The sequence below is a fragment of the Gekko japonicus genome, unplaced genomic scaffold (assembly GCF_001447785.1).
Source record: "Gekko japonicus isolate JY-2015 unplaced genomic scaffold, Gekko_japonicus_V1.1 scaffold179, whole genome shotgun sequence".
Classification (NCBI taxonomy): Eukaryota; Metazoa; Chordata; class Lepidosauria; order Squamata; family Gekkonidae; genus Gekko; species Gekko japonicus.
Window position 1 is genome coordinate 1,334,138 of NW_015160213.1, and position 23,091 is coordinate 1,357,228.

The window sequence follows — 23,091 nt, forward strand, 5'->3', positions numbered from 1 at the left end:
TCGGCACGGTTTGGGGTTGGGGATCCCTCTCCCGACCTTCGATGGGGTGCCGTTGGTGCCAGCACTGGAGGTTAGGAGTTTGGGAGTGCTCCTGGATCCCTCCTTAACTATGGAGGCCCAGGTGGCAACCACTGCCAGATCTGCATTTTACCATCTTAGGCAGGCTCGGCAGCTGGTTCCCTTCCTCGACCGCGATGACCTGGCTACATTGATCCATGCGACGGTCACCTCAAGGCTGGACTACTGTAACGCTCTCTACATGGGGCTGCCTTTGTCGCAGATCCGGAAGCTGCAGCTAGTGCAGAATGCGGCGGCCAGGCTGTTGATGGGTCTCCCCAAGTGGGAGCACATCCAGCCTGGGCTGAAAGCGCTGCACTGGCTGCCAATAGTGTACCGGATCCGCTTCAAAGTGCTGGTTCTTACCTTTAAAGTCCTATATGGCCAGGGTCCGACCTACCTGAGGGACCGCCTTGGATTTAGACTGGAGTAATTCTGTATAGGACTGTACTGTAAAGATGTTCCAGCCACCAGGGATAATTGAACTGACACATTTTACTTCAGAGGGCTTAAATATACAGATGCATATTTATAGGTTCAGAACATTACAGTTTGTAAATAAATCATTTCCATCACTACTTTGAAGCAAAAACAAATTTATCTATATCTTATCAGAGTCAGAAGCAAAGGGGGAAATGTAGACTGTAATCCAATTCAAATCAATTTATACCTACCTCTGTACTTCTTATTTTATGTGGATTGACTGGTCTTTCTTCTGGGCCAATTTCAACCTCTGAAAGTCGTAACATATTATATATGGTATCTCCAGTAATCTGTCAAATTAGAGGAGCCCTTTAAAACCTATTCAGAAGCCATCAATTTAAGTACATTCTAAGCAGTCTTAAAAAAGTAAATAGCACAGAAACTTTATTTTACACCAGTCAGGGCAGCCTTTTCTACAGCCACAGTAAAAAAAAGTAGTGAATATATACTTATAAAGTGTACTAGGAAACCTAGTTTTACTGTATTTGTTTTGTCGGGTTTTTTGGTGAGTATTTTGTATGCATGTGTGTGTGTGTCTGTGTCTGTGTATGTGCTTGCGAGCCTGGAAGTCATGTTGACTTCTGGCAACCCCTCGTGGGGCTAGGATGTTTCAGAGAGGTGGTTTGATACAGCCTGCCCCTGTATTCTTTGGAGGTCACCCTTCCAAGTACTTGCCAGGGTTGGCTCTGCTTAGTTTCCAAGATCTGATGAGATGGGGCTTGCCTGGGTTATCCAGGTCAGGGCTGAAAACTGGTTTTATTGTATTTGTTCCTGAAAACTGTGATTTTAAAAGAGATACAGAAAGAACACTGATTCTGACATTACCTGCTAAAATAAGGATATAAAGAATTGGTTGAACATCAAAATAACTAGGAAAGGTTCTTCTCAGTGGTGAAGATCCAACCATATTCCAGACCACGGAGCCTTCCTCTGACTTAAGAGCCACTTGAGTTGAAGGAAGACTCCTTAGGTTGGAAGGGGGCTTCAAACTTTGCTGAGAGGAGAGGCAGGATTAAGATCCACCCCAATGTGCAGCTTGACTTGACTCACTATAGCTGATTTGCTCTTTGACTAACTTCTCTCTGCTTAGGGCACAGTCTGGCCATAAGCGTTCTATAAGGAGCTGGTAACATAATGGTCCCTGTCTTTGGGAAAGAGGCTATACTATTTTTGTTGTTGTTGTTCTCTTCCAACTCAATCTACAATCAAACTGCCCTTTCTTCCTTTCTCTGCCTTTCATGCTTTACTTACCATCTCTGTTGAAGTAATACAGTCTTCATTTTTTTTAAAAGAATGCGAGTCCCAAGACTATTCCTCCTTTGCTTAGTGATTTCAATTTCACATCCAAAAAGTCTGAAAAGCTCTTGTTGGATTTTTAGCAAAGGTTTTCAAGCGAGAACAAAAACCCACTATGAACTTAGATTGACAAATAATGAGGTTTGGGAAAGAAGCCTTGCCAACCTTTCCAAAGATGGTGTGTTTGTTGTTAAGTTCATCTGCGCGACCCAAAGTAAAGAAAAACTGGCTGCCATTATCGTGAGGCCCAGCGTTCGCCATGGCAACCAGTCCTCGTCGATTAAAGCGCAATCGTGAGTGGAATTCATCCTGCAAATTAAAAAGGAACAACAGTTAGTGAACAAGTTTAATTGGTTCATGTTCATTCAACGGATTGCCCACACATCAGGGACTTGGGAACACTGTAGCAAAAATCAGTATTTACAGCTAATGTCTAAATAACAACAATACCTCCTGCTTTAATTATAACACTTCTTGTGCTTATATCATTATAACTAAAGTAATATTTCTTTGAAACATTACAAGCAATGCTCATAATACAAAGGCATCCCAATGTTAAGAACTGCAAAATGAAGTAGTATATTTGAGAGCTTATTTTCCTTTCTCTTTCCCACTTAGCAAGTGGTAGCAATTGTTCGTTTCCAAGACCCAACACAATTGCAAGCTTCTGTTAACAAAAAATACTCATTAATTAAAAACCCTCTCAAGATCACTAGCACTTACTCACAGGAAAACTTGAAAGGCCTGGGATTGTTCTCCTTGCAAGCTGCTGCTCAACAAGCATGTCAATTCAGTCCAAGGCTTAAGAATTCCTTCACGACTACTAATAGCCTAATTTTTACAAGACGATTCTATGATATACTTTTATAAACAGAGTTCTAATTTCAGTTAGCAGTACAATTCTTGAAAATTCTGAACGAGACCCAGACAAAATTATGCCCTTAAATTTCACTAATTCCAGTTAACCATTTTTTAAAACCTCTCCTCCTGGAATCTGGGGGAATTAAAAGTGACTGAAAGAAGGTGGATCATACTTTTATTTATACATCTATACCAAACATACAAAAAAGTTAAATAAATGAAACAGAATTCTACCTTGAAAGGGGCCCCATAGATGGACTCTCCTCCTTCCCCAGTGCCAGTTGGATCACCTCCTTGCACAATAAATTCTGGTACAACCCTGTGAAATATTATGTTGTCATAGTAATCTGAAAAGAAGATTTCCATTAGGATGGTTTAATAGACTTCAAAATTTTATCAGGAAAATTCTGGATTGTCATTAAAAATTATGTCTTTACAGAAATGTCACATTGAAAGACTTGTCTACATTAAAAACAAAACAAAACTGAAGGTGTTTCTCTTTAAAAAAACTTTCCCTGGTCATCAAACTATCATAAGCTTAGTCCAAAGAATGGCTTTCCTTGGTATTTTCAGACTATGGCTTGAGTCCAGGCTTCCAAGCCATATGCTTGTGTAAAGCTATTCCAAAGACCACATTAAAGACCAGTCATTCCTCTTCAAATCTGTCATCTTGAAACAAGTATAATAAAATGCAAGCAAATAACCAGGTATTATCCCTCTTACCTTCCATACAAAGCTGAACAAAGTTCCTGCATGCTTTGGGGGCTTCTTTTGACCATAGCTCAATATCAATATCTCCAGCTGTTGTTTTCAACAAAACCTACAGAAGAATAAAAGTCCATTTTACAAATACAGATTCTAGTATATACAACTTGCAATTTACAGGTATCTCGGACACTACTGGAAATTCATGAACACATGAAGCTGCCTTATAGCTGTCAACTCAGACTGGCAGTGGCTCTCCAAGGTCTCTCAGGCTGAGGTCTTTCACATCACATCCTTTTAAGTGGAGATGCTGGAGACTGAATCTGGGATCTTCTGTATGCCAAGCAGATGTTCTACCACTGAGCCACAGCCCCTCACCTTGATCAGGAATATTGTTGAAGTGTGTAAAGGAGGAATTCCCATGCATGAGTGGCTTGTCCAATTTTAAAATTTACATTCTTGACTGCTACTCCCATAAATCAAGGCTGGTTTGAACTTCCATAACCTGAAATTACACTATGGCTCTGTGACAGAGAACAGGCTGCTATTACAAGGTTTTGAGGACTGGGGTAAAGAGTTCTCTTTTCAGCGTTTTATAGCAATCAGGGTGTCTTAGATTATATGTGTAAAATTCAGCTTTTTAGGTGTTGTGGGAGTACCATCAAATTGTGATGCCCATGTCACTGGACGAAAGAGTGAGAAACGTGCTGTTCAATATTTATTATAAACCAGATAACATTATATGAGGCTTGAACAGCAGGGAAGGGAGGAGGGATGAAAGTTCCAGTCCTTTTCCTACTCTCCCCAACCTCTCCTTAAATTCCTACTAAGTACACTCTTACCCACTAAAAAGAAGGAATGCACCTTACCCTAACCCTTTCTCCACCCCTTACAGTTCATCCCATACAGGTACCGTTATCTTAAGGCTATTTTAAACCGTCAGTAGAAATGACTTTCAAATGTTAACACTCACTCTGCTTTTCCACTTCTACTGATGTCAGGGCAGGGGGAGAGACTGAGCCCAAGTTTGCCTGGAACAAGATTTGACACTTCCCTTCAGGTAAAATGAGACTCCCGTGTTCCCATCTGATGCTTGTAGCATCAGCCATAGCCATTTCCAAATTCTCAGAGATGCATTTTGAGTAAAGGTTGAATTCCATCTCTACGGATATTCCAGACAAACTGGGATTACCAGAACACCAACAGCAAAAAAGGAAGACAATCAGTTTCTTGTGCACACCATGTACAAAAGCACTCTAGCATAGACTAGTGCCCACCAGGAGTTCCCTGCTTTTCAGAAAAATAAAATCTTGCTTAGTATGGAACAATGGGGGACAGTAGGCATTCAGGGGGACAGCGGGCACCTTACATTACATAATACTCCCTCCCAAAATCACACACAAACCTGTCATCACACTGATTTGCACATACAAGCTCATACAACTTCATACAATTCAAATATGAGAAGCTGGTTCCCATGTTATAACACAGACATGGTAAATACCTTTTCAAGGATAAGTATAGTACATGAAACAGTCTTCATGGGTGCAGTTAGCAAAAGCAACAGCAAACGAACAGTTAGCCAAAGTTATAGGGACATACAAGTCACATAAACACACCAATAAAATGAGAACAGTGACGAAGCAGTCCCCATAGAGTATCTGTTTAAACGTCCAAACACAGAGGAACATGGGCAGGATATTATTTTACTCTGTGGTTATACAGATCTTCAGCTATAACTGCCTGTCCAAAACTTATCAAAGAAAACGTATTCCAGGGCAATGTTGACTTTTTTTAATGGAGTTATATTAAATGGAATTGCATGAGCAGTAGAAATTCAGTTAAGGTAAGCTTTTCCCAGCACAGCAAAGGAAACAGAACCACATGCTGAATTTCTGCTTCTGACGCAGATACTTTTCTAAGAAAAAAAGCTGGGAACACAGATTATCAATGGCATTTCAAAATACAACAGCAGTATTTAGTATGTTACATGAAAAATCTCAACATATAACTTTTTGGGGTGGTTAATCTATCTCAGGCAAGCACTTACATGAATAAAGTCAGCAGAAACCGTTATCCTTGTAGAAACTGGTAATAGTACCATTGTAGCTATAGGATTTTCTGTTTGTTTGTTTGTTTCTTCACATTTATAGCCCACCCTTCCCAGAGGCAGGCTCAGGTTGGTTAACGACACTTCATTTATACAAAATACATTAGTTAATACAATAAAATTCAAATTTAAAACATCTTCATAAATATTAAAATGGTGGTCACAGCTGATAACAACAACAAAAAAATCCCTGGTTCTGGGAGGTTCCTGGCCATAGCCAGTAGTTGTTAACAGAGTGACAAACACCTCAGGGAGGCCATATCTGGACATCCACTGCCTCAGCCAAAGGCCTGGTGGAACAGCTCCATCTTGCAGGCCCTGTAGAATTGAAGTAGATCCCGCAGGGCCCTGATCTCAGTGGTGAGCATGTTCCTCCAGGGCAGGGGCCAGGGCAGAAAAGGCCCTGGCCCTGGTTGAGGCAAGATGGATGTCTTTTGGGCCAGGGACTTCCACGTGTTGATCCATAGAGTGTAGTGTTCTTGATTTCCTGGTTCACACACATTGTTGATTTCCTGGTCCACGAACATTACAGTTCTTAGCATGTGCCTGAGGTCTGGCCTGCTCGTGTGCACAAAAAACACACACAGAGATTAATCAACTCTTTAAAAAGGCATTGGGATTTCATTGTGTTTGCTTTAAAAAATCTTTTGTGAACATCTTTTTGTAAGAGCCACCATGTGTCCACTTTACAAATTAAACTAGTACCTGTATAAATGTGTGGTTTCAATCACACATTCACTATAAGCATGCTGAATATAATATGAGAATTACTTAATGCACATATAGAGAAAAACCAGGTGTATACTGTTCCACCAATTGTTTGTGCATTCAGGAACTTGTGAACAGGGCTAGTGGTGTTAATCAATATAGGGGTCGTTCTTAAAGTGCATAGAGCTCCAGTCCAGCGTTAATTGCTTAAAACTGACAGTGCAATCCTATGCAGAGTTTCTCCAATCTAAGCCCATCAAAATCAGTCGACTTTGACTGGAGTAACACTGCACTGTGTTACAGTTGCTAATTCCAGTTTTGGAAACTGCTGGAGATTTAGGGGTGCTCCGTGAGTAGGGCAGACTTAGGTGAAAGGTAGCCGATCAGCAGGGATGTGATGCCACAGTGTGTACAATCTGAAGTTACCATTTCCTACAGGAAAACTGATCTCTGTAGTTTGGCGACTAGCTAAAATTCCGGGATATCTCCTGATCCCACCTGGAGGTTGGCAGCCATTCAGAAGAGACATCTCCTGAAAATAAGGTACAACCAAGTGGCCCTGTCTGCTGCCAGCCATAGTTCTACCGATTATATGGATAAATTCAACTCCAGGCTTAAGCAAACCTCACCTTGCCGTTAGTCGGCGGTTCCTGGATGTAAATGTTGCTCATGATGTGAACTTGGATACAGGCCGTTCACTGCGCGAGTATTATGCCACAATTACGCTGGAAACACAGATTCTCTCATCATCTCCACGGTAAGAAGACCCACTTGCCGGGAGGAACTTGCCGCCATGTTTTCAGCTACCATCTCACACGAAGAGGGGGGGTGGGAGGGAAAAGTTCCCCACTCTCCGTCCATAATATGAGAATTGAATTACTTAATGCACATATAGAGAAAAATCAGGTGTATACTGTTCCACAAATTGTATGTGCGTTCAGGAACTTGTGAACAGGGCTCGTGGTGTTAATCAAAACAGGGGTCGTTTTTAAAGTGCATAGAGCTCCAGTCCAGCGTTAATTGCTTAAAACTGACAGTGCAATCCTATGCAGAGTTTCTCCAATCTAAGCCCATCAAAATCAGTCGACTTTGACTGGAGTAACACTGCACTGTGTTACAGTTGCTAATTCCAGTTTTGGAAACTGCTGGAGATTTAGGGGTGCTCCGTGAGTAGGGCAGACTTAGGGGAAAGGTAGCCGATCAGCAGGGATGTGATGCCACAGAGTCTATCATCTGAAGTTACCATTTCCTACAGGAAAACTGATCTCTGTAGTTTGGCGACTAGCTAAAATTCCGGGATATCTCCTGATCCCACCTGGAGGTTGGCAGCCATTCAGAAGAGACATCTCCTGAAAATAAGGTACAACCAACTGGCCCTGTCTGCTGCCAGCCATAGTTCTACCTTCGATTATATGGATAAATTCAACTCCAGGCGTAAGCAAACCTCACCTTGCCGTTAGTCGGCGGTTCCTGGATGTAAATGTTGCTCATGATGTGAACTTGGATACAGGCCGTTCACTGCGCGAGTATTATGCCACAATTACGCTGGAAACACAGATTCTCTCATCATCTCCACGGTAAGAAGACCCACTTGCCGGGAGGAACTTGCCGCCATGTTTTCAGCTACCATCTCACACGAAGAGGGGGGGTGGGAGGGAAAAGTTCCCCACTCTCAGTCGAGTGAAAGACCTCCCCACCCAGCATTACCGAAAACAAAATGAGCCTAAAACAAGAACTTTATGAGCCCGATCTGCGCTACAATCCTTAGCACCATCATCGCCTTAGTAAACCCACCCCCCGATATTGGTACAGCCCGCTGCGTTCCCTGCAAAGACTTCCGACCGAAACGCGCTGCCTTGGATGTTTTTGTCCGAGGACTCAGGGGCGTGGAGTTGCTGGCTGTGCTGGGACTGGAGGAAAAGTGAAAGTAACGGGGGAAGGGTCCGGAGTATAAGAACGCGACGCTATCATGTTATGCATCTTCTCCTGGAAGTGAGTCCTGTTGAAGTCGATAGGATTTCTCCTCAGCAGCTGTGCATAGGCTGGAAATGGGAAGGATTTGTTTCGGAGCGAATGTGCAAAAGCTATAAACCAATTCTTTCTGCTTGGATAAGAGGGAGTGGGTACAACTCTTCCTCCAGCATGTGTGCAACCCAGACTCTTTAAATAAACGAAACAGACGACTGCTTGAAAATGCTATTAAAAAAAAAAATCGGTCCACCATTCATTTGAATTAGATGTTTTAAAATGTAGACACCTTCATGCTGTTGAGATCTGAAGTCAAGGGAGCAACACGGCCAATTTAATTTCAGTAACTCATAAAACATATTTAGTTAATAATTCTAAATGATTCATTTGTGGTTTAATGATTAGTGTTCGGGTAGAATCTGGGAAGTCTGGCTTCAGATTCCTTCTGCCATGAAGCCCAATGGATTCCTTGGGGGCAGGCACTCTAACCTACCTCAACTGAATCTTACCTCGACAGAACAAATTTAGAGTCCAGTGGCACCTTTAAGACGAACACAATTTGATTCAAGTCATGGACTTTCGTGTGCACGCAGATTTTCAGATCTGAACAACTGTGCGTGCACACGGAAGTTAGTACCTTGAATAAAACTTCGTTGGAAGGTGCCACTGGGCTCTACATTTGTTCTACTTCTTCAGACCCACACGGCTGCCCACCTGGGTCTACCTCAACAGAACTGTTGTGAAGACACAGAGAGGAAAGAAGGCGCATCTATGCCACTCTGAGCACCTTAGAGTGGTACCAAATAGACTGGGTAAATAGACTGAGGAGGATTTACATCGCAGTCATTACTACAAGCACGCATGGGACATCAGGCGGCAAGCTCTCCCTGAGCTTCCCGTGTCTTTTCAGAAAACAAACGGCCCTGCACCTCCATGGACCTGCAACACTATCAGTCAATCAGGAAACCCGCCTCTCTTCGCTAGGATTAGTTGACGAGAAGGGCAGCCTCATTTCTCAGGAGGACGGGTGGGACGCTGGAGCGGAATTATGTGATGCGGACCTGAAAAGCCTTCTCCGTCTCTTAGCGAGGAGACTCCCAAGTGTCCCTCACACTATCGTGTCGGTGAAGGAGGACTGCCTGGGTGCTTTCAGAGCCCCCGCTTGCCTGATCCGCGACAGTGTTCTCGGTCTCCCCTTTCGTTCTCTTCCTCATGGTACTCCTCTTGGGGTTCCGCTCAAAGTCTTCCGGCGGAAAAGTTTCGCCACCGCGGAGGTGCCCAACCGAGAGCAGGATCCGGCGAGGAGTCAGTGAGGGGCTTGTTGGGGTTTGGGGGCTTTATGGCGCTGCCAGGTGAGACGCCGAAGGTGGAGTGGGAGGAGGGTCAGCCGGGACAGCCTTGCGCGTTTGCGAGAGATCGCGGGGGAAGGACACTGCTTCTCTTCACCGCCTTTCGCTCCTACCGAGAGAGTAACGTGACTCGAAGGGCTGGAATCCTGGGTTGTGAGTGTTGGAAACATCTGACAAATGCCAAATGTCCAAAATCCCCATCAATTTAGTTTAATTTAGTAGCATTTGGCATTCAGGGTTTTAATTATGTACTTCCAAGAAAAACCAATGACTGGAAAAACTTTATAGCAACTTTTTGCCCTGTGCCCCACGTTCATTAAGGATCTAGCCTGATGTTAGGAGGTATGAAAAAAGCAGAGGAGTGAATACATAGGAGAAAAACGCTCCCTCCAGCTCCTTCCTACAACAAAGGATGTGTATAACCCAAACTCTTAAAATAACTGAAACAGAAGACTGCTTGAAAATGCTATCTTAAAAAAATCTGTCCACAATTTATTTTAATTAGATCTTTTAAAATGTAGATATCTTCATGCTGTTGAGATCTGAAGGATCTTGAGAGTAATATTTTAAAGGCGGCAGAAAAGCTATGGATTTTAAAAAATCCTTGTTGCAAATCAGCTTGTCAGACAGAACTTTTTCATTTGCAGATCCTGTTCTAGATCATGGACAATTGTGCGTGTGTTTCTTCTTCTTATATATTTTGCATTATCTTTAGTATCTGAGAGCAGAAGGGGATATGCTAGGTGATTGTTTGGGTGGCCTAAAAGGCACTCAGTGTTAGTGCCAAGTAACCCTCATTTTTCAGCTGAAATTGTCCTAAATGAGTGAATGAGGAAAGATGCAAGTTAGAAGATGCTTTTACTAACAGAGACAAGAGGGAGTGGGGCAGAGTGATATATAAGTCTAAGGTCAGTTCCCGGTTTTAGAGAGCCCTGGGAGAGAGTGTCAGTGCCCCTACTCGCATGGTCTCTTCAACACCTGCCTGTCTGCCTCCCACTGCCCAGCCCTGCATTGTTTCCTGCTTTCTTGTGAGCCCTCCCACTGCCTGTGCTCCCAGCAATGCACAATGCATGGATGTTCTGGCCCCAGCAGTGCTGGGCAGCATATGTGGCCAGGACTGTGGGTGGATGGAGGGCTTGCAAGTGAGGGGGGCTAGCAGCTTTGGGCCCCACTGGAAACCTTGGACCCTGGCAGCTGGCCTACCTTGAGGTATACTAAGGCCAGCTTTGCAAAAATAAGCCATCTGTGCGTTTTCTTTTCTTTGAAGATCATTACAAGTATTATAATTACTCTCTTGAGGTAAGTTAGCCTGAAAGGGTACAATTAGCCCAGGTAACCCACCGAGCCTGGTTTGCCATTGCCTGCCTCTGCAAAGTCTTTCTTGGTGGTCTCCCATCCAAGTACCAACCCAATTTAGCTTCTGAGACCTGACGAGATCGGGCTATGCTATACCATTCCACAATCCACATCTCCCAAAAAGGCTCTATATAAAAGACTAATTTTGTTGGAATGGGCCACTGTGAACTTACAGATATTTTGAAAGCAACACATGTTCTACACATATGTACAATAGGCTCTATATCAGAGCACCATGGCAGCTTGCTGACACACTGTGAACTTACAGATATTTTGAAAGCAACACATGTTCTACAAACTTTTACATAGTTTGATGAGATGGTTTTCATATTTTCAGTGGCTTATAGGAACAGCTGTTCCCAACCAGTTAAGGAATGTGTAACCTAAGTGGAAGTTATGACTGCTATTAACAAAGTGTTGGACTTGTAACAACTGACAGCCAGGTAGTGATGGATAGTACCTGTTCTTTTAGCTTTTGTTCATATGTTAACTTCCTTTCCAAACTTGTTTGACTTGGCAGTTCTTGGGACCTATCAACATGAGCCATCAGTTTTGCTAGTCTTATTTCCCCCCATCTCTATTATTTGTAAGTTGAAAATTAGTTTTTGAGGTCAAGTGGTGGTTGGAAGGAGCGATGAATTGAGTCCAATATTGTTTGGTCATAAAATTATGGCTGAAAGGTTCCTCCTAGCTAACTGCTTCTTAAGGCAAGGTTTATAATACTTAAAATGTACAACAGGAAGAAGTCTGAGGATATATTATTGAAAATTTCAGTGCAGTGTACAGTTTAGTAACTTTACATGACCATTATAACAGCAAATAAATTAACTGAATATATGCGAAACTGGGGAAATTGTGCTTGGGTGATCACGTGTGTGTCTGTAATTTTCCATCTTTCCCAAAGTTAACATGAAATCTGGTGGGTTTTTTTCAGGAGGAAATAAAGATAACATCAGGGCCGGGTGCAAAAAATGTGGCTATCGTAAGTATCAGCACGCATTTAAAGTTATCTGTAAGCATTGCCTGAGATTTTAGAATGGTTAAACATTACTAGCTCAGTCTTACATTACCTGGTTGCAGCAATCCTTGAATACCTGACACTGAACTGGAAAGTAAAGTGGAATTGAAAATAAACTGTAATAGTAAGCCACAATCCTCAGAACTATATAAGCCACTGTTGTGAAACTTAGTGCAAAGTTAATTTTTAGTATCTTTCAGTTTTCTGTACAGTTACAGTCTCAATGCTTGGGACATATTGAGGGATAGTGAGAGCAGCCACTATCTTGATCCCCCCCCCCCACCTCCCAATATGACTGCTTCCTAAATGCTGAAAGGAGTATCAGATTAGTTGAGGGCAAAAGCATTTTGTTTAGCCCCCTTCCAACCTGGTTTCAGGCCTGGTTATGGGACTGAAACAGCCTTGGTTGTCCTGGTGGATGACTAGCACTGGGAGAGGGACAGAGGGAGTGTGATTCTGTAGATTCTCCTGGACCTCTGAGTGGTTTTTGATACTATTGATCATGGTATCTTTCTGGACTGCCTTTCTGGGCTGGGATTGGGAGGCACCGTTCTGCGGTGGTTCCAGTCATACCTTGAGGGTCAGTTTCAGAGTGTGGTCCTGGGGGACTAACTGCTGATCTGGCCTTTGGCCTACAGGGTTCCTCAAGGTTCCATCTTGTCCCCCATACTTTTCAACATCTATGTAAAGCTGCAGGGAGAGGTCATCCGGAGGTTTGGGCTGAGCTGCCACCAATATGCAGAGGACACTCGGCTCTGTCTCTCACTACCGGCAGATCTCAGGAAGGCTGTGGAAGCCGTGAGCCCAGAATTGGGTCCACATCCTCACACTGCACAAGCTGAAAATTATCCCACAGAACCGGATAAATAGGCACCTGGAACCATCCGTTCCTGTTGCTCCTAATGTAGACTCCAAGTTGGACAGATGTGTGAGATTTTATCTGCAAAGTGCTAAGCAAAATGATCATAGTGGGCTACAGAGCATACCTCCTCAGTATGTTTTTGGGCCCAATTCTCATTGGCCTTTGGGGCATAAAACTGCTAAGTACCTTGTTGTCAAGAAGTCAGTGAATCAGGAGAAAGAGACTATTTTTTTGTCATTTTCAGGTTGTTTAATATGAGAGCCGTGCCAGTGTAGTGTTTGACTGTTGTACTTGGATCTGCACACCCAGGTTTGAATCCCCACTGCTTCGGAAGCTTGCTGGGTAACCTTGAACTGAGAGAAAGAGGGGGGGGGGCTGGCCCAACATGTCACAGGGTTGTTGCCATCAGAACACTTGCTGTGATGCATTGCCAGCCAAGCTACTTGACAACCAATTCAGAAAGGCTAACAGTTGTACGGTTATAGTTATACTACCAATAGTTCAAATCCTTGCTTGCCATGAACCTTACTGGGTGTCCATGGGCCAGTAATTCTTTCTCAGTCTAACCTCCCTCATCTTGAGGAAAGAATGGAGCAGAACCATTTATACCACCTTGTACTCCTTGGAGGAAAGTCTAGATATATAGTTCCATTGTGCCAGAATTGGGTTCCTTAATATTGACATAGTGTGCTCTGGCAGCAGAAAACTGTGAGCCTTAACCCACTTATTTGGAAGAAGAAGAAGAAGAGATTGGATTTATACCCCGCCCTTCACTACCCAAGGGAGTCTCAAAGCGGCTTACAAACTCCTTTCCCTTCCCCTCCCCACAACAGACACCCTGTGAGGTAGGTGGGGCTGAGAGAGCCCTGACAGAAACTGTACTTTTTCAAGAACAGCTCTTATCAGCACTACAGCTTGCCCAAGGTCATCCAGCCAGGTGCAAGTGGAGGAGTGGGGAATCAAACCCGGTTCTCCCAGATTAGAGTCCGCGCACTTAACCTCTACACCAGACTGGAAGAAAGTTGCATTACTTTTGCTGGAAGAGACTTTAATATTGGAGGTTTATTTTCTTTTTCTACTATTTATCCATTTCTTGAGGGTTAGTTGCTTTAACCATTCCAGAGGACAGTGGTTCTTATTGGACAAACCCTTATCCGGGATGCTCTAGGCCAGTGCTGGCGAACCTATGGCACGGGTGCCAGAGGTGGCACTCAGAGCCCTCTCTGTGGGCATGCGTGCCATCACCCCAGCCAGGCCCAGACCATCATTAAAGTGTCGAGTTCTCTGCCAAATAATTTTAAGTAAATGAAAGCATTTGGGATTGCTTTCCTTACTTTGTTTGGATCATCTTAAGTTAATGTATGAGTTGTTTTTTCTAAAGTAAAACCTCAGTATTCAGGTTAAATTGCCGTGTTGGCACTTTGGGCGCTTGGTCTCTAAAAGGTTTGCCATCACTGCTCTAGGCTAATCCTGCATTGAGCAGGGGGTTGGACTAGATGGCCTGTATAGCCCCTTCCAACTCTGTGACTCTATGATTCTATTGTTCTTGTGTTCATTTTTACTCAGCCGGCCACCTTACATTTGAATGCCGAAACTTTCTCCGTGTGGACCCGAAAAGAGATATCGTTTTAGATGTCAGCAGTACAAGCAGCGAAGACAGTGAAGAGGAGGAGCTGAGTAACCTGCAGGCTGTACCAGAGAAAAAAAGTAAGTTTTGGACATCTTACTATCTCCTGCTTTTTTCCTTTCTTGTGCTCCTCCTGTTAAGTAGTCTCCTTGTACCTACTCATTTCTCACATATGAAGTTGAATGACACAAAAATATTGAGCGTGACTTAAGCCAGGCAACGTTGAAAACTTTGAGACTTATTCCCTGGTTATTTTCCTCCAGCCTTGTTTGCATGAACAAGCTACTCACTGAGAGATATCAGTGCAATTTAAACAAATTTTATTTGTATTACCAGTATAGGATTAATGACTGACTGACTGACAGACCTTTGCCAGGAGAGCGATGGGGGAGTGCTTTTGTGTTGATTCTCTTGGATCTCTCAGTGACTTTCTGTACCATCGACGGTGGCATCCTTCTGGAGAGGCTGGCTATGTTGGGTGGGGCATTGTGCTTTGGTGGTTCTGCTCTTACTTGACCAGCCAACTCCAGAAGATGGTCCTGGGGGACTGATGCTAAATTCTATGGCATTTATGCTATGGGGGCCTGCAGGGTTCCCTCTTGTCCACCATGCAATTAACACCTATGTGAAACTGTTGGGAGAGGTTGGGGGGGGGGAGTTGGAATGAGACGTCACCAATATGTGAGGACAGTTCTGTTTCTCCTTAACAGCTAAGCCAGATGGGTCTGTGGAAGTCCTGATTAAGTGCCTGGAGAGTGTTATGGGATATGTAAATAAACTAAAGCTCAGTCCAGACAATGGGGAAATCTACTTGGGATCTGTGGAGTCAGCCTGTTTTGAAGGGGGTTACAATCCTCCTGAAGGAGAGATCAGTTACCCATCTGTTTCTGGATACAATTCAGAGTGCTGGCTCTTACCGTTCTGGTTGACTCTGGTCATGCCTGATTCGGACTCGGCCCAAAATGAGAACTTGCAAAGGAGGGCAATGGGTGGATGTATGATGCAGCAGGTGGTACGTGTAATTAAAAAAAAAAAAAAAAGACGGCTAAGGGTGTTTGTGGAAATCATAGGTTTATAAAATCTTGTACTGTGTAGATAAAGCTATTTCTTCCTCTTTCAAAATGCTGAGACTTGAAGCTGTCCAACTGACATTAGTGGGCAGTAGATTCGGGACAGATAAAAGGAAGTACTAGTGCAAAGTGTCATTAATTTGGTGGCAAATTACAGAGGATTAGAACTTATGGAGGATGTCTGTATTTATGATGGCTAAATAGAACTTCTGTCATCAGAGACGGTGGGCTGCTAAGTTCCAATGGCCAGAGGCCACAGCAGGGAAGAGTTATTGGAGTCAGCACCCTTTAAGAACTGCTTTCTCTCATATGAACCCACCTGTCCACTTTGGTTATCTTTGGGGGACCTGCTTTTGATGCTCCCTTCATTTGAGGCAAGACGGGTGGTGACCTGAGAAAGGGCCTTGTCAGTCATAGTGCCAAAACTTTGGAATTCCCTCTCCAGGGAGATTAGTCTGTCCTATTCCAGTGGGTGAAGACCTTTTTGTTCTGTTTGGTCTATCCCCAGTTAACTGTTATTGGCCTCCTCCCATTTTTTTTAAATTTGTTTTTTTGCTGTTATGTGTGTGTATACTTGAAATGGTTTTAATGTTGAAGTGTTTTAATGTTTGATGTACACTGTCTTGGGGACTCTGGGTGGAAAGGCAGCATAGAAATGTTTTATATAAATAAATATGGCTCTTTTGCTCCAATTTGGAGCTTCCTGGGAATATCTGTTGGAACGTGCAATAGTGATCATGATGAACTTTTGGTCTTATATGCCAAAGCTCTTAGGTTCTTAGCTGACCCGGTATATGAAAAGGAAGACACATTAATACATTAATCTGCCTTATACTGAATCGGGCCCTTGGTCCATCAGGGTCAGTATTGTCTACTCAGACTGGCAGTAGCTCTCCAGGGTCTCAGGCAGAGGTCTTTGAAATCACCTATTATGTGGTCCTGTCAACTGGAGATGCTGGGGATTGAACCTGGCACCCTCTGCATGCAAAGCAGATGCTCTCCCATTGAGCCACAGGCCCTGCTGACCTTTTAAAGATCATGTTAACTCTTAACGTATGTCCTGCTCATATGAGATGAGGAGGAAAGGTCGTACTCCATTGTGTACAGCAGCTTAAAAATCTAACTTGCTGCTTTTTAACTGTTGCAGCTTGAAGTTGTTGTGTCCCGCTGTGTATTAAGGCTAGAGCAAAACTGGATCATGATCTTTTTTTGCTACACAGTAAAATGTGAATTTATAGTTACCTGATCTGAGACGTCTGTAAGCAGTATAGTCTAATCTTACATTTTGAATCCACAGGTACTACTGAGGACGAAGAAAAGAAAAGGGCTAAGAAGAAAAGCAAAGAAAAACCAAAACTGAAGAAAGGAAGGAAGAGGTATAATTTTAAAAAGTTTTCTGTCACATGTTCCAAACGCAAAGGGAGTGTTTAGAAGAGCCCTATTCTAATCTCTGTACACAATGAAGCCAATGAGAGTTACTGGGGAAATCACTAGGAACCTAGTATTAAAAAGAAATGCACCCAAAAGATTAATATGTTGAAAAAAGTATTGTTGCCACTAAATCCTTGAGGAACCTGTGCAAGTGAATGCATACCTGAGAACAGTTGTGAGTTACTCTATTGGTTATGCTATTTTGCCCCTTTGAGTCCTTTTTGTACGTCCCACTTCCTCTGGAAAACACCCAGGCCTTTGACAGACCTAGGGCAGAAGGATGCTCCAAAGCAGGACAGCGTACACTCAGAATGCCTGTTCATATTTATAAAAAGTGAATATTCACAGTGTTCCCAAAAAGTGAATGTACAGTTGCCTGCTAAGCAGTTTATGTCCTTAAGACCAGCAGTCTGCATTGTTCTCAGAGGACAATAGGAAACTAATGCATATTCTAGAAGAGAGAGTTATTCAGGAGATGCAACTACACTGGCTCAGTGTCACATTATCCACATATTCTTCAGTGTCAATGTTTATGCTGTTTGCTGGCACTCATTGGAGTTGAACGAATGGGGCCTAAGTGAAGACTCTGGTGTGTTTACTTGAATGAACGAGTCCAGCCATAGACTTCATTCTAACATGAAACCTATTGGTTTCCACCTTCTCACTATTAGCTGTTTTGGTAACTCATCTGGATTCTTGTTCGTAGATCTTATTCATCAAGTGCCACAGAAGAGGAAGAGACCAAGTCAAAGAAACAGAAATACCACAAGAAGGAAAAGAAGGAGAAAAAGAGTAAATCCAAGAAAAGGAAACATCACAAAAAGGAGAAGAAAAAGAGGAAAAAAAGAAGAGACTCCTCTTCTGATAGTACAGACTCTTCTAGCAGTGACTGAGAAGCAAAGCTAGGCTGATCTTTTAGTTTTGTTGTGATTATGAGTTGGATCCATTCAAAGAGTTTGTGGAATGAGTTGGCAGAGCAGATCTTTTTCCACCTTCCCCTTCACCAAGAAGCCTGCCATCCGTCCTGAAACTCATCAGGAGACCCTGACCAGCAAAATGTGCCGCAAGATAGGACACTGCAAGAATGGAAGAGAATTTGATATGATTGCCTCTTTCTTCCTCTTCTGCTGGCTCTCACGAGCCAGTCCCCCCCCCCCAGTCAACGCAGCACTCATTCTGAGGCCATTTCAGAGAGGAGTTTTGGGGAAAATCCCTGGTGTGTGTGTGGGGGGGGGGGAAAGGTGAAATTGTGTAGAGATCTGTTATGCCAGCTCCTTCCATGAACCACCCTTTGCTGCATCAAACCTTGTCTTTAGCTCTCTGTGAAGCTGCCCAGTTAAATATATATATATTTTTACTCAAACACCCATCTGTTTTCTCTTTTTTATGGAAATTTACAGAGACTACTTTTCTCTTGTGCATTATGGCTGTTAGTTCATATTTCATGTGTAGAAAGGAAGCCGTTTCAGCTCTTAAGGGTTCTGCTGAAATATCTGCCTTCTGTTCATGAACAGGATATAGCAATGCTAACATCAGGGAGCTGCATCAATAGTGAATTCCCACTTGTGGAATTTTAAGAAAACCACCAAATGGAAACTGATGACTGTTATAAAACTTTTAACACAGATACTAATTGCGCAATAAAAAAAGGACGCAGGCTGTTATCTTGAGCCAGAGTGCTTGCAGTGAGAACTTGTCATTCCTGAAGTGTAGGGCTCCCCCACTTGGCACAATACTGCACTGGTAAGGATTCAGCATGGGGCAGGGTCTTATAGTACAGGCTGTGGATTTGGGGAGGACCATAGAGAGTCCTGCTGTGTATGTGCAGTATGTACATCTCCCCACCACCACTATGCATCTTTGGGTCAAGGCCTATATTGTTGTTTGTGCATTAAGATAGAAAAGACTTTTGAACTGAAGTAGAGGGACCATTTCTTCTAGACTGAACTGGTAATATGCTTTTAAGCACACAAAGATTCCCCCCCCCCCCTTAGTTCAGGGCTCAGAAAGCTTCTTTGCATTAAGATGAAAGCTACTTCCTGTCAATGCAGATTTCCTATTTCCATTTTCTCCCTTGCCATTACAGCTAATATTTGTGCAGAAGACTCAAAGTTCATATATATTTTGTTGGATCGAATAAGTAAATATGCAAAAATACTTTCTGTCCCCTTGAAGATGGTTTTGCTAAATGTTTATTCTGCATTAAATAAATATGTAGTAAGTAAACATACAAAAATACTTCCTGTCCCCTTGAAGACGGTTCTACTAAACCATTATTCTGCAGTGCCTGTTGTATTAAAAAATAAGGTTACAGTGATTCAGGACTGTCAGTCCTGCCATTTCTTTAATACTAGATGCTTTTTATATTGGTCAGGTGTTGGGGTGGCAACAAAATGTCTCTCTGCTTTAGAAGTGATAATCTTACTACTGTATTTATTCGGCTGTTGTTAATACTATAAAATACCTTAACAATGCAGCCCTAAGCAGAGTTGCACCTTTCTTACTCTTCTGAAGTCAATAGGCTTAGAAGGGTGCAACTCTGTTTAGGAATTGCACTGTAAATTAGGTGCTGTTGGAAATACCCTGCCTATAAGCTTACAATTTAACTATTATTATTTATTTATTATTTGATTTGATGTATAGCCCACCGTCCTCTGTACACAGAGCTCAGAGCGGGGAACAACATTTCTAAAAACTTACCATACAATTAAAACATTAAATATTTCTACGGTGCAACGAATACAATAAAATAACAACACTTGACACAGATGGTGTAAAAATATCCCAGGAGGGAGCTGAAATCCTAGAGTCAGCCTAACATGCAAGAAGGGAGAGGGAAAAGAGGGGAGGAGAAAGGGAGGACAGTCTAAGATGGAAGAACTGTCGCTGCCCTCAACCGTAGGCCTGGCAGAACAAGTCCGTTTTGCAGGCCCTGTGGAACTGTATTAGATCCTGCAGGGCCCGGATCTCCTCCGGCAGAGTGTTCCACCAGGCCAGGGCCAGAGCTGAGAAAGCCCTGGTTCTGGTCAAGGATAGCTGGATACTCTCTGGTCCAGGGATCACAAGTAGGTTGTTATTATTACTAGAGCATAATGGGGGACATACCAGGAGAGGCAGTCCTGGAGGTATGTTGGTGCCAGACTGTTTAGGGCCTTAAAGGTTAACATCAGAACCTTGAACCTGGTCCGGTATTCAACCTGGAGCCAGTACAACTGGCAGGGCACCAGTTGAATATGGGAATATGTGAGGACACGCATAGCTGCATTCTGGACCAGTTGTAGTTTCTGGGTCAGTCTCAAGGTTAGCCCTGTGTAGAGCGAGTTACAGTAGTCTAACCTTGAGGTGACAGTTGCGTGGATCACTGTAGCTAAGTTGGGGGGAACAGGAAGGTAGAATGCCAGCTTAGCTACATTTGTGACCTGGACCTCCATTGAAAGGGAGGCATCCAGAATCACACCCAGAATCTTGACGGCTAGTACTGATATTAAACGCATGCTGTCAAGAGCTGGGAGATGGCACCCCCCAAGCCCTCCGTCCCCCTGGTCCAGCCACGGGGCCTCCGCCTTAGCTGGATTTAGTTTCAGCCGGCTCTGTTTTCACCAACCAACCACAGCCTCCAGTCCCCTGGCCAAATTATCTGGGGTGGCCTTCAGCCAGCTGCTCATAAACAGATACAGCTTGGGTGTCATTAGCATACTGGTGACACCCTAGCCCAAAGCTGCGCACCAGCTGAGCAAGGGGGTTCAAAAGGATGTTAAATAACATCGGACAGAGGATTGCCCCTTGGGGAACACCACATACCAAAGGGTATCGTAGTGAAACCCTCTCCCCTAGTGCTACCCTCTGTCCCCGATCTTGGAGAAAGAAAATAAATACAAGCCTTTTTAGGGAGGAAAGGGTAATATTGAAGAGTAGGTAGTCCAATCGGGCTGTTCAAAATGCTGGATGAAATACCCCCTAGACGTTGGAGCTGAAACAGAAGTCTGATACATTTCTAGTGACACAAGGACTGGTTCCACTTGCATGTTTCCTTCCACCTTAGTTTTCTTGTAGCACTTTTGGAAGTAGCCAACCTCCAGGTGAGTTTTGGAGCTCTAGAATTACAAGTGATACAGAGATCAGTTCCCCTGGAGGCCATGGCAGCTTTGGCGGGTAGACACTTTGGCATCGCATCCATGCTTTGCTCCCTCCTCAAATCTCCAGCAATTGCCAAACCCAGAGCTGGCAACCCTACTGTTGTTATCTATTCATCCTGCTGCTACTTTGTTGTGATCTTTCCCAACCCTGGTTTTGGTACAGTTTTTTTTTTTTTTTTAGAAAGGTTACAATCAGAGTCCACTTGGATGCTGTGTGGATGAAGGTACACATTTCTGTGGCTCCTGACCACATCAGCACCATTTTCCTTACCTAAGTCCATGTGGCCATTCTCCCTCCCCCACCTGAGGGAGTTTTCTTTAAAAAAAATAGCTGGATCACTGTACCATTGCAATGCTATAACAAAACCGTTGCACTAATTCCTAGCTTAATTTTTTAAAAGTTGCCCCTTTTGTTGTGGATTTACAAGGGGAAAAGGACAGGGAATATGTTTTCTCTTAATTCTCTGCAATGAAAATTGCTTGAGACTGACCTTTTATGACAGCTGTTACATTGTTGCAATATAGCATCCTAACTTAATGCTGTAGCAATCTAGCTAGTTTTGTTATTTTTTTTTAATACCTGACAAAAGCCCTCCAGTGGTGGTGGGGGGGGGGTACCCACAGAGGGCTGCGAAAAGGAAAGTACAGGCAAAATGTAAATGCCTCTGCATTCACAGCAGCAATGGGAGCTACGTAGAGAGAGTGGTCTGTGTGGAAGCAGCGAGGGGTTTAATCCATTACAATTCTTTCATGTGTAAGCTCTGCTGAAATAAATGGAATTTGCATAGGACATTATTGTATAGATTCTACAAATTTCAGTAAATGGGGTCTACATATGAAACAGCCTTAGTGGATTTTCCCCATTTGTAATTCTCTAAAGGATTTGCTTGTGGCATATTAGGTTTTGATAATGGATTAATTTTTTTCTGAATACCGCAGCTTTGTCAAGTGTAAAGTGCACTGCGTGGGTTTGCTGTATAATCCACAGTGGAGACATTGTAGGGAGACGCTGTCATGTATTCATTCAACTTCTTTTTTTATTTAAAGGGGGGGGGGAGGAATGAGCCAATAAGCATTACTCACAGTTGCATGAAAATTTTAATTAAGTTTTCTATTTTCAGTTTTTAAGAATTTAGTCAGTTATTGCTGAACAGATGGTCCTAGGAGAATTGTGGTGTTTGGAGCCTAATGAAGTACCATGCGTTGTGCTGGGTGGTTGAGTTGAAAAAGTTGTAGCCCGAAAGTGAACAAATGTTAGTGCTGGAATTAGTTTCCTGAGCAACCTGGAAGATTTTTTTGACAATTGTTATCCCTAAAAAAATAAAAATTTCTCCTGAGAGCCATTGTGGTCTAGTGGTTATGAGTGTCGGACTAGTATCTAGGAGACCTGGATTTGAATCCCCACTTGTGCAATGGAAGCTTGCTGGGTGACCTTGAGCCAGTCACACTCTCAGCCTAACCTACCTCACAAGGTTCTTATGAGGATAAAATGGAGGAGAGGAGAACACGGTAAGCCACTTTGGGTCCCCATTGGCAGGAAAGTCAGGGTACAAACGGATTAAATATTAATAAAGGTGTCCAGGGTATATTGTTCAACAGCAATAAATTCTTGATGGCACTATGTAAACCACTTCCAAAAGAATATTCCTTCGTCTTTCCAAAGGCATGATCTTTCCCCCATCATCCTTCCTTAAGTGTGTGTGTATGGTACTTTGGAAGCATTCCTAACAATACCAGTACCTCAAAGACCTAGCCTATTTGGTGTAGTGGTTAGGAGAACACTATAATCTGGGAGAACTGGGTTTGATTTCCCCACTCCTCCACTTGCAGCTGCTGATGTGACCTTGGGTTCTTTCAGAGCTGTTCTCTGAAGAGCAGTCCTTGAAAGAGCTCTCTCAGCCCCACCTACCCCACAGGGGGTCTGTTCTGGGGAGAGGAAGGGAAAGGAAATTGTAAGCCGCTCTGAGACTCCTTTGGGTAGTGAAAGGCAGGGTATAAATCCAATCTCTTCTTCTCTTTCTATCCTTATCTCAAAAACATAGCTTACTAGTTTA

At 43.2% G+C, this 23,091-nt stretch overlaps 2 protein-coding genes across 2 annotated transcripts in view; one reads left to right on the forward strand and one right to left on the reverse strand.

The window, feature by feature from the left end:
- Positions 1-7,026, reverse strand: part of CWC27 (CWC27 spliceosome-associated protein homolog) — a 145,560-nt gene extending 138,534 nt beyond the window's left edge. The window contains exons 1-5 of the mRNA XM_015410135.1: positions 6,850-7,026; positions 3,421-3,517; positions 2,932-3,044; positions 2,002-2,145; positions 732-830 (exon numbers count right to left, since the gene is read on the reverse strand). Coding sequence (XP_015265621.1) covers positions 732-830; positions 2,002-2,145; positions 2,932-3,044; positions 3,421-3,517; positions 6,850-6,891 — 495 coding nt within the window. The 5' untranslated portion in view covers positions 6,892-7,026. The remainder of the gene's footprint in view (positions 1-731; positions 831-2,001; positions 2,146-2,931; positions 3,045-3,420; positions 3,518-6,849) is intronic.
- Positions 7,027-9,421: 2,395 nt separating this feature from the next.
- On the forward strand, positions 9,422-18,264 carry SREK1IP1 (SREK1-interacting protein 1). The gene is made up of 5 exons (XM_015410191.1): positions 9,422-9,540; positions 11,828-11,875; positions 14,340-14,480; positions 16,768-16,846; positions 17,608-18,264. The coding sequence occupies exons 1-5, from the start codon at positions 9,528-9,530 to the stop codon at positions 17,792-17,794; spliced, it is 468 nt and encodes a 155-aa protein (XP_015265677.1). The 5' UTR covers positions 9,422-9,527; the 3' UTR covers positions 17,795-18,264.
- Positions 18,265-23,091: the final 4,827 nt, after the last annotated feature.

Excerpts from the sequence above, each read along its gene's own strand:
- SREK1IP1 (XM_015410191.1), top strand. Across the intron at positions 14,481-16,767 it reads GGCTGTACCAGAGAAAAAAA|GTACTACTGAGGACGAAGAA; the intron begins GTAAGTTTTGGA and ends TTGAATCCACAG. Across the intron at positions 16,847-17,607 it reads CTGAAGAAAGGAAGGAAGAG|ATCTTATTCATCAAGTGCCA; the intron begins GTATAATTTTAA and ends TCTTGTTCGTAG.